Genomic DNA, 13183 nt, shown 5'->3' on the forward strand with positions numbered 1-13183 from the left:
GTACTCTTAACAGGTGCATCTTTGTGCAGTCTACAATCTGCTTAACTTAGAAAATAGCCCCAGGCTGGGCACTGGTATTTCACTTCTGTAATCCTAGCTACTCAGGAGGCTGAGATCTGAGGATCAAGGTTCAAAGCCAACCTGGGCAGGAAAAGTCTGTGAGTCTCTTATCTCCAATGAACCCCCAGAAAAGTCAGAAGTGAAACTGTGGCTCAAAGTAGTAGAGCAATAGCCTTGAACAAAACAGCTCAGGGACAGAGCCAAACCTAGAGTTCAAGCCCCATGACCAACAACAATAACAAAAATTGCCCCGAAGTCAATGTAACAAGTTTGTGTAATGTTACTATACCGCTGTGTTTTCCCAAAAGTTCCATGACATCTGAAAGCCTGGGGTGTGTTGATATGAAGGGAAAGGAAGGAACCACAGAAAGCAAAATAATAATAATAATAATAATGGGACAGACAAACGGTTGTGAAAAGCCAAACCTCAAAAAAAAAAAAAAAAACAAAAAAACAACAACCACTTTAATTCCAGCCTAACAGCGCCAGGTGCAATGTCTGGGGACAGACTCTGGGTACAATGCTGTGTGGCGACCACGCACTCACACAGGGCTCTGAGAAGGCCCCCAAGGGGGACTTACCTTCAGGGACTGAGCCAAGGGGGACAGGGATGGCCCCAGGATGGGGATGGGGGTACTCCGGGGCAAGGGAAGGGTGCTACTTCTTGGCAAAGGAGATCTTCATGGCATTGTTCTGGGTGATCTTGAAGCCTTGCAGGGCATCGCGAGCCGCCCCTGCCTGTACCTCGTTGTCAAACTCCACGAAGGCGATGTCGTGCCGCCCAGGGACCAGGCGTACCTCCTTGAAGCCAGGGAACCTGTGAGGAGGGAGCAGCAGCTCTCAGGACTCCGCCCCTTATGTCTGCACTTGGTGAGCACATGCTAAACATCCTACAGAGGGCAGGGCAGGTTCTCACAACAGCCAGATTCCTGGGACCAAACTGTGGACAGTGCTAAAACAACTGGCAAGCATCAGTGTTCATGCCTGTCATCCTAGACACTCAAGAGGATGTGAGGACCCCAGTTCAAAGCCAGCCCGGGCAGGAAAGTCCATGTGACTCCTATCTCCAATGAAACAACAAGAAAGCACAAGTGGAGCTGTGGTTCAAGTGGTAGGGTTCCAACCTTGAGTGAAAAATCTCAGGGACAGTGCCTAGGCCTTGAATTCAAGCCCTGGGAAAGGCATATACACACAAGAGCCTGGAATTCACTGATCCCATCCTCAGAGGCCAAACCAGGGCCAGTGTGACCCCATCTCCACAGATGGCTTCTCCCATAGCCCCAGCAGTCCCGGCTGCCAGGCTTGAGCTGGCTCAGGGGCCAAGGGCACAGCCCAAGGCCCACTTGTGTCATCTCCCTTCATGGCTGCACTTACTGGTTGAAGAGCATGGACAGCATGAGTTCATTGGTCTCCTCTGGCAGGTTGGTGAGGAACAGAATATGATTGGGCGGGTTCTCAGAAAGCTGCAGGGGAGGGAGGGGACCAGTGTGAGGGCCAGAGCCGCAAGCCAGGGGGAGTGTGGTTGCCCCTGCATGCCCTCCTGCCCTTCTACCCGCACCCCACGCCTCCAGAGTACAAGGCCGGCTGCACACACTGGCACTCGGCAGATCACAGCTATGAACCTAGATCCTGGCCTTCAGACCCCCAAACAGGTGACATCTCTGACCAGGCTGCCTTTCCCCTCCATACCCCTACCTGCCCTATTCTGTGGGATCCCCGCTCCAGTACCAGGAGGGCTGCCCAGACCACCCACCACACCCCTTGTGTGTGCCTATTCTGCTTTTGAGGACTGGGGCGGCACGGAACACTTACAGGCTGGGCAGGTGGCATCTGCCCTGGCATGAGCTGCTGTGGGGGCATGGCTCCTGGTGGGATCTGGCCCGGCGCGAGGCCTGGTGGTGGGATCATGCCAGGGGGCGGCATGTACGGTGGTTGTCCTGGCATGTGGTGCATGAGGCGTGGTGCCTGAGTCATCGGCGGCATGCCCATGCCCTGCGGAGGAAGAGGACAAGGCTGAAACATTGAGGGGGGCAAGGGAGCCAAGGGAAGGTGAGCCAGTGCTCCCAGGTGAGAGACAAAAAGAGAAAGCCCCCACATCTGGCCAGTGCATGCCTGTAATCTCAGCACCTGGGGCTGGGGCAAGAGGCTCGAGGTGAAGGCTAATCTGGGCTACACAGCCAGTACGTGTCTTAAAAACATCAAAAAAGGAGCTGGGGATATGACCTAGTGGCAAGAGTGCTTGCCTCCTATACATGAAGCCCTAGGTTCGATTCCTCAGCACCACATATATAGAAAACGGCCAGAAGTGGCACTGTGGCTCAAGTGGCAAAGTGCTAGCCTTGAGCAAAAAGTATCCAGGGACAGTGCTCGGGCCCTGAGTCCAAGGCCCAGGACTAGCCAAAAAAAAAAAAAAGGGATTGATACATGTGGATCTTTCAAGACTCTTCTGTCTGTCTGCCCTACTGGCACATCTTTTCTTGTTTATTTGGCGATCCAGGGTTTGAACTCAGGGGCCTCCTGCTCTCCAGGCTGGCTTGGGTGCTTCACTGGTACTCTACCACCTAAGTCTACAGCCCATCTTTTTGCTGGTTCGTTAGAGATACTCTCATAGACTTTCCTGCCTGGGCTGGCTCTGAACTGTGATCCCAACATTTTGTTGGCTTACTTCTACATGTTATTTTAATAGCATGTGGAAACAACTATGTTTTTCTTTTTTTCTTTCTCTCTCTCTTTCTTTCTTTTTTGCCAGTCCTGGGCCTTGGACTCAGGGCCTGAGCACTGTCCCTGGATACTTTTTGCTCAAGGCTAGCACTTTGCCACTTGAGCTACAGTGCCACTTCTGGCCGTTTTCTATATATGTGGTGCTGAGGAATCGAACCTAGGGCTTCATGTATAGGAGGCAAGCACTCTTGCCACTAGGTCATATTCCCAGCCTGCAACTATGTTTTCCACATTAACCTTATGTCCAGCACCATTTACGCACTAAGCTAAGCCCACTTATAAAGCCTAACGGCTAATTAGCCAATTTTAATTTTCTACATAGACAATGACTTAAAAGATACATACAGGCCAGGCACTAGTGGCTCATACCCCTAAACTACTCAGGAGGCTGAAATCTGAGGATCCAAGGATCAAAGCCAATCCAGGCAGAAAAGTCTATGATACTCTTATCTACAATAAACTACTTAGAAAAAGCCTCAAGTGGCGCTGTGACTCAATGGGTAGAGGTGCAACGACAGCACCCAGGCCCAGAAGTTCAAGCCCTAGGGCTGGAAAGAAGTGGTAAGGTGCTAGCCTTGAGCAAAAAAAAAAAACACAAAAAAAACTCAGAGACAGTGCTCAAACCCAAGTTCAAGTCCCAGGACTGGCATATAAAAACAGGAAGGGGTCTGAATCCCAAGGGCAACATCCCACCACCCAGCCCCATCCTGTGGCTGGTGGAGGCTTGGAAGCTTACCGGGACAGGGCCCTGGACAGCTCCCACCACAGGGGCAGCTGCCCCACCCTGCACAGCCTTCTTGGCAGATGGGGTCTCCTGGCTTTTGGGCTTCCTCTTCTCCCGCTTGCGGTCCCGCTCCACAAAGGTGCCCTTCATCTTGGCAATGATATCCGAGTCCGTCTTGGCATATTGGATTCGCTACCAAAACAGAAGGGAAAGTGTGGGGTTTGGAGCCAAACCACCTGGGATGAAAAATCAGACCTCACCAGGAATTTGGAGAGAAATGTTATAGAAACATCTTGGCTACAACCTTCCTCATGCCAAAAATGAGGATGTTTCCCATTGGGAGAGAGGAGGGTTGAGCATAAGTGCTGAGACGAGCTGTACCTGATACAAACTGAGAATACTGGGATTTTTAGGGGACAGATGGAACTGCTCAACTACTGAGCTACATGCAGGGGAGTTTCCGGTCACATAGGACAGAGTTCAGTGGTTCAGGGTAAAACCCAGCCACTCAGCCCTGCAAAGGACAATCTACCTGAGACTGGCCCCCCCCACCCCCCCAGGCCTGGAGGACAGCCATATGAGCACAAAGAAGCCCTGCCCAACGGAGCGCACTCGGCACAGGAAGGCTGGAAACAGACTTCCAAAGTGTTAACAGTGACATTTGCAGATAGAGTGGCCAGGTAAGATCTCATGGAAGTGACATTTGTACAGGTACAAAGGGAAGTGGAGGGCAACCACTAGGCCATCTGGATGGAGACAGAGCCTTCCAGCACAGAAATAGCCATACAAAGAGCAACCGCCATCAGCTCTGAAGCAAGCAGCAGGCGGGAAACCAGTGCTAGTGGCTCATACTTGGAATATTAGCTACTCAAGAGGCTCAGATCTGCAGATTGAGGATGGAAGCCAATCTGGGCAGGAAAGTCCATGATAAATTCTTTCTTTCTTTTTTTGCCAGTCCTGGGGATTGAACTCAGGGCCTGGGCACTGTCCTTGATCTTCTTTTGCTCAAGGCTAGCACTCTACCACTTGAGCCACAGCACCACTTACGGCCTTTTCTGTTTATGTGGTACTGAGGACTCAAACCCAGAGCTTCACGCATGCTAGGCACTCATTCTACCACTAAGCCACATTCCCAGCCCTCTGTGAGACTGTTACTGCCAATGAACCACAAAAAGAGGCATGGTGGCTCAAAGTGGTAGAGTGCTAGTCTTGAGCAAAAGAAGCTCGGGGACAGCGCCCAGGCCCTAAGTTCAAGCCCCATAACCAACAACAAAGAAGTAGGCAGGGGTAGTTATGATTTTTCCCCCAAGTCCTGGAGCTTAAACTCAGGGCCTGAGCACTGTGCCTAGCTTCTTTTTGCTCAAGGCTAGCACTCTACCACTTGAGCCTCAGCGCCACCTCTAGCTTTTTCTGTATATGTGGTACTGAGGAATTGAACCCAGGGCTTTATGTATGCAAGGCAAGCACTCTACCACTAGGCTATATTCCCAGCCCGAGTGGTTATGTTTTGATACGGAGTTGAAAGGACTTTCTGACAAAATTCTCTCTCTCTTGCTCTCTCCTTACCATGGGCTTGTCATAGAAGGGGAAGCCCTGCATGGAGCGCAGGGCATTGGTGGCACTGCTGACTTCCTTGAAGATGACAAAAGCCTGGCCCCTCATCTTCAGGCTCCGTGACACCAGGATATCCAGAATCTGGCCAAACTGGGAGAAGATGGCATACAGGGACTTTTTCAGCTCTGCAGGCAGGGAAAAGGAAGAGAAGATCACACTGTGACCAAATGCCCGTGTTCCATACTCTAGGATTCAAATCCCACCAACCAGGGGACAAAGCACCCAGAATGTCCCATGTCAGTCATCTCTCAAGGCTGCAAGTGGAGGACAAGCATGTTGGAGACCATTGGGTTCCTGCTAAGAGCCAGAGTGCATCGTGGGAAGCTCAAAACAGCACCTGGCACATCACATGGAGAGCAACTGATAAACAAAACTCTAGTGTTCTGCACTATCGCCAACCACACAGAGGCCCCAAAGCCTGTCTCAAGCCCTGTCCCAATAATCCTGCCTTACCTCTGTCCTGTCCCTCCCCCTGAAACATCTTTCCAGAAGTGTTCACACGAGGGCTGGGATTATAGCCTAGTGATAGTGCTTGACTCATATACATGAAGCCCTGGGTTCGATTCCTCAGCACTATGTATATAGAAAAAGCCAGAAGGGGCCCTGTGGCGCAAGTGGTAGAGTGCTAGCCTTGAGCAAAAAGAAGCCAGGGACAGTGCTCAGGCCCTGAGTTCAAGCCCCAGGACTGGCAAAAAATAAAAAATAAAGTGTTCACAGGACTGACTCCTAGTCACTTAGGTCTGTCTCTGCAGAAATGCCACCACCCCCAGGAGGCCTTCTCTAACCTCAAGGTCCATTTGTTCCCCATGGCCCTCTTTTCCTTACCCTCATGTAATTTTCTTCCTCCTGACATCTTCTACCGTGTGTCTGTTTGTATCTGTGTGTGTGCACACACCCATGTGCATTGATACAAGGGCTATCCCTGAGCTTTTTCACTCAAGGCTAACACTCTACCACTTAAGCAAAACTTCTACTTCTGACTTTTTGCTAGTTCATTGGAAATATGAAACCTCTGGACTTTTCTCCCTGAGCTGACTTTGAATCCCGATTCTGAGCTCTCAGTCTCCTCAGTAGCTAGGATGATACAAAGAAATTACCAGTGCCTGGTAATGAACTAAATTAATTCCACCAAGCTCCTATGGTTCTTTTGACAATTTTCTACTCTTTTTTTTTTTTTTTTTAAGATTTTCATGCTGCTCAGGCTTGCCTCTGAACTCAGCTGCTCCAGCTTCTGAAGAGCCAGGATACAGAGGTGTAATGCTATCTATGCCCGGTCTTTTGACCAACTATCTAGAGATGGCAGTAAGAGTTGACATTTGGGCTAGGAATGTGGCCTAGCAGTAGAGTGCTGGCCTAGCATGCATGAAGCCCTGGGTTCGATTCCTCAGCACCACATAAACAGAAAAGCCAGAAGCGGTGCTGTGGCTCAAGTGGTAGAGTGCTAGCCTTGAGCAAAAGGAAGCCAGGGACAGTGCTCAGGCCCTGAGTTCAAGGCCCAGGAATGGCCAAAAAAAAAAAAAAAAGTTGGCACTTTTTCCCCTTCGTTGTCGGCTGGGTATGACTAAAACCTGTAAGAGTTTCGTTGACTACAAGAACTGAGGTACCTGGAGTTTCTTTTTGGTGCTGAGGAACAAAGTCAGGTTGTGTGTCTTATCGGTTAGTTACATCCCAGACAGGAGCCGAGTTCTTTTTGTATTGTTCTTGCTTTGTTTGGAAATAAGACCTAGCTATGTGACACTGGCCACCCTTAAACTTCCGACCTTTCTGCCTCCAAATGCTTGGACTACAGAATGTACCACTATTCCCAACTCAAGAATAAGCTTTTATTTCATTTTGTGTGCCAGTACTGGGGCTTGAACTCAGGGCCTCATGCTTTTGCTTGGCTTTTTCCACTCAAGGCTGCACATCTACTGTTTTGAGTCAACCTCCACTTCCAAGAATAAGTTGTTCTTAACTAGATTTTCATACCAATAACCAGGCACTGGTAGCTCATTCCTGTAACCCTAGCTGCTCAAGAGACTAAAATTTGGATGGCTGCAGTTTGAGTCCAGCCCAGGCAGAAAAGTCTGTGAGCCTCCATCTCCAAAATAACCAGTAAAAAGTAGAGCTGAAGGTGTGGCTCAAATGATATAGCACCAGCCCAACAAGATCAAAGCTGAGCTCAAATCCTAGAACTCTAACAAAGAAATGGGGAGAAAACTAAAACACCAGTCTCTTGCAGAATTACTGGGAGGATTACATAAATTCAGCATTTACAGCCAGGCAGACATGGTGGCATAAACTTGTAATCAATCTCAACTTTAGAGTGGAGGCAAAGATGATTTAAACACTGAGAACACCCCTAAAATCCAAACAACCTGTTTCTGCTCTCCAAGAGGTCAGAGGTCAGTGAGGAGACAGCCTGATGACTTGTAGAATGATGTGGAGTTGGGGGGGGTGGAGTGGGAGAAATCCAGTAAAGCTTTTTGGAAGAGAGATCCTTATAAATTAGTACCTAAATGAATTACCAAAGACAATCAGGTTCAAGGGCAGAGCATCAGGCTGGAGATGGAGGAGGGGTTATGTACAAAGGCCAATGGAGCTAGATTTTCTCTCTCTTTTTTGCTTTTTTAATGGTTTGGTGGGAGGAGACAGCAAGGGTGAATGATGGAAATGGAAAGACATCAGTTCATGCAGGGTAATCCACAATCCAGACTACACCGAGAACTTACCATCTTTCTTGATCTTCTCGTTGAGGTTGTTGATATAAATTGTGTGGTTGGGACGGGTCTCAGGAACTGCCATGCTGTGAGATACTAAGGTAGAGCTTTAAAACAAAAAAATTAAAAAGTGACTTTAGCCTGAGTTTTTCCAAATCCTTTGACTCAGATGCCTTACCCTGTCTGCTCAGGGATGGATAAGTCAGGGATGGAGAAAGTCAGGCAGGCTCTCGAGTTGCGGGACTTAAGGGCACACCTTGGGCAACAAAGCGTGCGTGGGACTCCAGCTCCTCCAAGAAGCGTGCTCAGGGCAACCTCCAAAAGTTTACTACAACTCCCAAGACGCTCCACGCGACCTAATAGGCGGAGCGTTCCAACCGGTGATACCCATTGGCTCACGCGGCAAAAGGGCGGTGCGGGAGAAAAAACCCCGGATGTAAGAGCCAGTTAAAGAAAGCGCGACTACTTAAACACACCTGAACTCCTACAACGCCGGAAAAAAAAAAAAAATCCCCGGACAACGTACGAACGGGCCCAGCGCCAAATACTCCGCTTACCCTCCCAGTGACCGATGGCTGTTTTGTAGTCGAGATAACTTACCAACAAAGGCCGCAGCTCCGGCAAATAGCTTCAACTACGTTCCCTCAGACCGGACCACAAAGCTTCTTCCCTTTGCCCCGCCTCTGCTTTCTTACAAAGCCAATCCTCGCACGGAGATTCGGAAGATGGACCAATCAGAGTAAGTCTCAGCCCCTCGGCTCGCAACTTGCCAACCAAAAGGACGCTTGGGTTCCCGCCTCAGTGGGAAAAATCCCACCCCCTGCGAGCGTTCCGCACTCCCTCGCGCCCTGCTCTACGGAACCAATCAGCGGAGGTCACGGGTTCCTAGCCAATCCACTCGCGCTGTGATCTTCCGGAAGTCGTCTTTCGGAAGCAACACCTCTTTCCTGACGTCGCCTGGCTTGGATCACGTGCACGATAAAGGGGCGGGCCCCCGCTGCGCGGTCGTCCACGTGACATGGCAAAGACGGGGCGCCGGAGCTGCCATTTTGCACGGGAGGGCGGCACCTTATACTTCCTAAACTTCATCCTCTAGTCTGGCGATCTCGCGGCCTCAGATCTCACCTTTCTCCAATTTTCAAGACTTTTCCTCTTGCTGATTCCGGGACCTCCTCTGACTGCTAGGCTATTTTCTCTGCCTGGTGACCTTTTGACCTTTTGACCTCTGGCTCAAAGGTCAGCTCCCTGGTTCTGAACTTGGGTCTGGGATTTGTGGCTTTGGGGATAGAGTTTAACTTCCTCAGGTTTCCAGGATGTAGGCACCCGAGTTTTACCGATCTGGCCCTTCACATTACGAAATCGAATCCAGGTCCAGAGACAGAGATAACTTAAAAATTTCCCTTTCAATAGATATAACTCAGTTCACCCCAGTCTCCTAGCGCAAATATTCCAGATTTAAGGACCGCACTCAGGCCTCTTATCCCTTGAGTCAATCCCAGTCCATGTCTCATGGTTTCAGGTTCTCATCCTGGTTCTTTTCAAACAACTGGTCTGCAGTCTGCAACTAAGCTCTAACATCCTTTTTTGTTTGTTTGTTTGTTTGTGACAGGGTCTTCTTATGTAACACACAATCCTCCCATCTCCCCAAGTGCTGGGATTACAGGAGATTGCCACCACATCTGGATGTGCTAAAGCTTTTGAAATCTACATCCCTGAGACCAACACTTTCAGAGAATCCTGCCTTCTCCCACCATTGCCTCCTGAAGACCCCAAAATGACTTCTCAATGCCCTCTTCCCCTAGAGCCCCTAGGACCTCCAAAAGCCCCCATCCTTCAGCCTCCTCTATCCACAAGTCCCTTGGACTTCTCTTTGGCACTCCCTCCCTGTGTTCTCCAGGCCCCCATCCCTCCACCACCTCCACTGCCTCCTCCACCAACTGCCATTGGGGCTGGGCCCCCTCATGTCTATGGCTTAGAGAAGAGCCGGCTCCTGAAAGAGGTCTTGGAGAAGTCCTGCCCTGTTGCCAAGGGCAGAGAAGATGTGAAGAGGCTCCTTAAGCTGCACAAGGACCGGTAGGGTCTCCACACCTCACCCCACTTGGGCTCACTCGGGTGACCATGACCTTGTCCCCAAGATCACTTGTCATCTTTCAAGAGTTTATTTGTAATCAATCAGTCCTCTACTAAGACCTTTCAGCCATGATGTGCCAGTGTCTGGTCCAGTAGAAAAGGCAGTCGCACTTTGGGCCCACCACTTATCTCCATAGTAGCCAAGACTGTGGTGATAGAATCCAGAGGAAGGTGTCTAATCCAAGCTGGGGGAGTCAGTGAGGGTTTCTGGGAAAATAGGAGCCCTGCTGCCAAGCGGGTCATGCCAGAGATATGTGATGAGAGAAGACAGCTTGGCCAGAGTCCACAGGACTGGCACACACCCCACATGCCCACACACACAATGTGGCTGGAGAATTTAGGAGAATTTGAGAATTTATTTAGATGGTACAAGGAATTAAAAGAGCTTCAGTATACTACTTGCACCATGCCCTCTAGCTTTTGCTTTTAGTTTGTTTTCCAGATAGGGTCTCACTCTTTTGCCCCTGTATCCTTTAACCTTAATCCTCCTATCTCCTGAACTCTCTTGAGCAGCGAGGAATTACTGGCATGGGCTACTGTGCTTTGTGCTGTAAGTTTATGAATCCAGGCATTTTTTTTTCAGGTTCCGGAGTGACTTGCAGTGGATTCTCTTCTGTGCTGACCTACCATCCCTCATCCAAGAAGGCCCTCAGTATGTGCCCTGGGTAGAGGGAGGAGAAGGGAGCAGACCCATTCCTATCTCTACCTTATGGTACACAGGAGTCCGATAAGGACAAAAGGCTTGAGGAGCTGGGGCTGTTTCTCTCAGGTGCGGGTTGGTGGCCTTGTGGATGGCAGGCACTCTTGTGTCACCTCCCGGTGGCATCCCCCTGGAGAGACTCACGCAGGTGGCCATGGAGAGAGGCTACACGGCCCAGGGAGAGATGTTCTCTGGTGAGTTGGGTGGGGAAGGACTTCCAGCCAGTGCTCCCCTTGGTCTTCCCTATGAGGAGCTGGAGAGGCAGATTGGGGTGCTCCTGGGGGAAAGGCTACTCACTCCATTCTCCAGGCCTGTTCCCCCATCCTAGTCAGCCAGAATGGCCACCAAGTTGAATAGGGGAGCTGGATTGCCTGAGTTCCAAGCCCAGCCCTGCCCACTGGTTGGCTTTTCATGCTTTCCTTTCTGCATCTGTCCCCAAGTGGGGTGGGTGCGTGAAGGTTGGAAATGTGAATCCTGTGCAAGCCCTTGGCATGGTGCTAGGCATGTAGTGAGCCTTTTCCCCCTCTCTCTCTGCTCTCACCTGCAGTGGCTGACATGGGCAGGCTGGCAGAAGAGATGCTGAGCTGCCAGGCTGAGCTGATCTGTGGTGGCCTGGGTGGTTCCAACCGGACTCGGGTCCTGCAGCACCTCATCACTGGACAGCCCATGCTCATCCCGTATCCCAGGGCCTGGGAGGCAGCTGGGTGGGTGGGGCACTTGGGGGAGGGGAGCCAAGGCTGGGTCCTCAGGCCACATCCCAATTCTATCCTTAACACCCACATCAGCTACGATGAGGATTTCAATCATGAGCCATGTCTGAGGAAGGGCCACAAGGCCCACTGGGCAGTGTGTGCAGGTGAGAGCTCCTCCTTTGTCCCTGTACCCCATTCTCTGCATCTCCCCAACCCCCATTAACCTTCCTCACATTCTTGAACCCTGCCTTGATGCCTCTACTGCCAGGCCGTGCACTTGGGGTGCGATAGAGCTGGGTCACCCATGTCCCCACGCATGAGATGGGGCAAGCAGTGGGCACCTCTGGGCTCCACTGTTTGGGATTTCCACAAATGAGCATAGCATCAGGAAATGGAAGGTGGCAGTAGAGCATGTGACCAGTGCTTAGCAAATGACCCATCTCAGGAAGCATTAGCAGCACTGGCACCTTCATTCCCCCCTACCTGGAAGAGGCCATGTTTGTACATGTCAGGAGGCTGGGACAGAGACTCTGCTCAGCCTCTCCATGGAGGTTTTGTGGCCTTGAGGGCTCTTCCTGAACATCTTCTTCTTGGATAGCTGGAGGTGACGGGGTTTGCTTGTTCCAATGTTACCCCCTCCCACTGCCTCTGGACCACAGGAGGCAGATCCTCAGGTGCCTGAAGCTTTGGAGTGTCAAATCAGATGGCCTGGGCCCCAGCCTCAGCCCGAGCCCAGATGTATGCCCATTAAACCCCCACTAAGCCAGTCAGGCAGCTGAACATCTTTTTTTGTGTGCTGGTACTGGAGCTTGAATCAGGGCCTTGGCCCTGTCCTTGAGCTTTTCTGTTCAATGCTAGTGCTCTAGTGTTGAGCCACAGCTCCACTTCTAGTTTTCAGGTGGTTCACTGGAGTCTCATGGACTTCACCAGCTGGCTTCGGGCATGAGCCATACCCAGCCCCTCTGCTCCTCTCCTCCAGGCGTCTTGTTGGGTGTGCAGGGTACACTGAGCCCTGGCTACATGGAGGACCCTGAGATGCCAGGCCTTTTCCATCCTGTGCCTGGTGCAGCCTGCCAGCCACCATCCTTGCCAGAGGAAGGCACTCCAGGCACCGTCTTCCTTCTCTCCAAACAAGGCAAGAGTTGGCACTACCAGCTATGGGACTATGACCAAGTCCGGGACAGCAATCTGCAGCTGACAGACTTTTCACCTGCAAGGGCCACCGATGGACGGGTGTATGTGGTGCCCACTGGTGGGGTACGTGCAGGCCTCTGTGGCCAGGCCCTGCTCCTCAGACCATAGAAGTCAAGCCACTAGCTGTGGCTGCAGCAACTGATCACACCTTATCTCTGTCACCCCTGGACAAGCGTCCCAGCTTCTCATGTGACAGCTGTGGGTTTAGCATGGGTCTCTCACCACCTACTGCTCAGAGACCTTTCCCAGGTCTCCCCAATATCTTGTCTCAAGCCCATCCCTTCTGGAGTTGAGCACTGATCCCCCTCTCCAGGGAGACACAACGTGCCTCTTGGGGGTATCTTCTAAGCTGGACATCTGCAGGCACTTCCTGCCTGGGCCCTAACCCCAGCCTGCTCAGAAGCCTGCATGGAATGCTTCCCACTGAGTTCTCCTGGTCCTTCTCACCCTTTGTGCCACCGGCCACCCTGGCCTTTCTACAGGCCCTGTGTTAAGTTACTGGTGTTTTTTGTTTGTTTTTTGCCTCACTACTGGGGCTTGAACTTAGGGCCCATGTGCTATGCCTTAGCTTTTCTGCTCAAGGCTGGTGCTCTACCACATGAGCCACACCTGCACTTCTATCTTTTTTATGATTAAGTAGGAATAAGAG

The 13183-nt window shown here is 51.0% G+C and overlaps 2 protein-coding genes across 4 annotated transcripts; one reads left to right on the forward strand and one right to left on the reverse strand.

Moving 5' to 3' along the window:
• Window positions 1-316: 316 nt before the first annotated feature.
• Snrpa (small nuclear ribonucleoprotein polypeptide A) lies at window positions 317-8536 on the reverse strand. Of its 3 annotated transcripts, none has more exons than XM_048329687.1 (7): window positions 8419-8536; window positions 7831-7925; window positions 5072-5244; window positions 3518-3697; window positions 1873-2052; window positions 1435-1523; window positions 317-877 (listed from the first exon to the last, which is right to left on the reverse strand). In XM_048329687.1, the coding sequence occupies exons 2-7, from the start codon at window positions 7901-7903 to the stop codon at window positions 718-720; spliced, it is 855 nt and encodes a 284-aa protein (XP_048185644.1). In that variant the 5' UTR covers window positions 7904-7925; window positions 8419-8536; the 3' UTR covers window positions 317-717. The 3 variants fall into 3 exon arrangements, with proteins under 3 accessions (XP_048185644.1, XP_048185645.1, XP_048185646.1); XM_048329688.1 differs by lacking the exon at window positions 8419-8536 and adding an exon at window positions 8075-8400; XM_048329689.1 differs by lacking the exon at window positions 8419-8536 and adding an exon at window positions 7997-8103.
• A 272-nt stretch (window positions 8537-8808) lies between these two features.
• C20H19orf54 (chromosome 20 C19orf54 homolog) lies at window positions 8809-13062 on the forward strand. Its single transcript, XM_048329730.1, has 7 exons — window positions 8809-9054; window positions 9428-9891; window positions 10532-10600; window positions 10718-10842; window positions 11196-11325; window positions 11434-11504; window positions 12320-13062. The coding sequence occupies exons 2-7, from the start codon at window positions 9593-9595 to the stop codon at window positions 12640-12642; spliced, it is 1017 nt and encodes a 338-aa protein (XP_048185687.1). The 5' UTR covers window positions 8809-9054; window positions 9428-9592; the 3' UTR covers window positions 12643-13062.
• Window positions 13063-13183: the final 121 nt, after the last annotated feature.

This window comes from Perognathus longimembris, chromosome 20, assembly GCF_023159225.1.
Source record: "Perognathus longimembris pacificus isolate PPM17 chromosome 20, ASM2315922v1, whole genome shotgun sequence".
In the NCBI taxonomy this organism is placed as follows: Eukaryota; Metazoa; Chordata; class Mammalia; order Rodentia; family Heteromyidae; genus Perognathus; species Perognathus longimembris.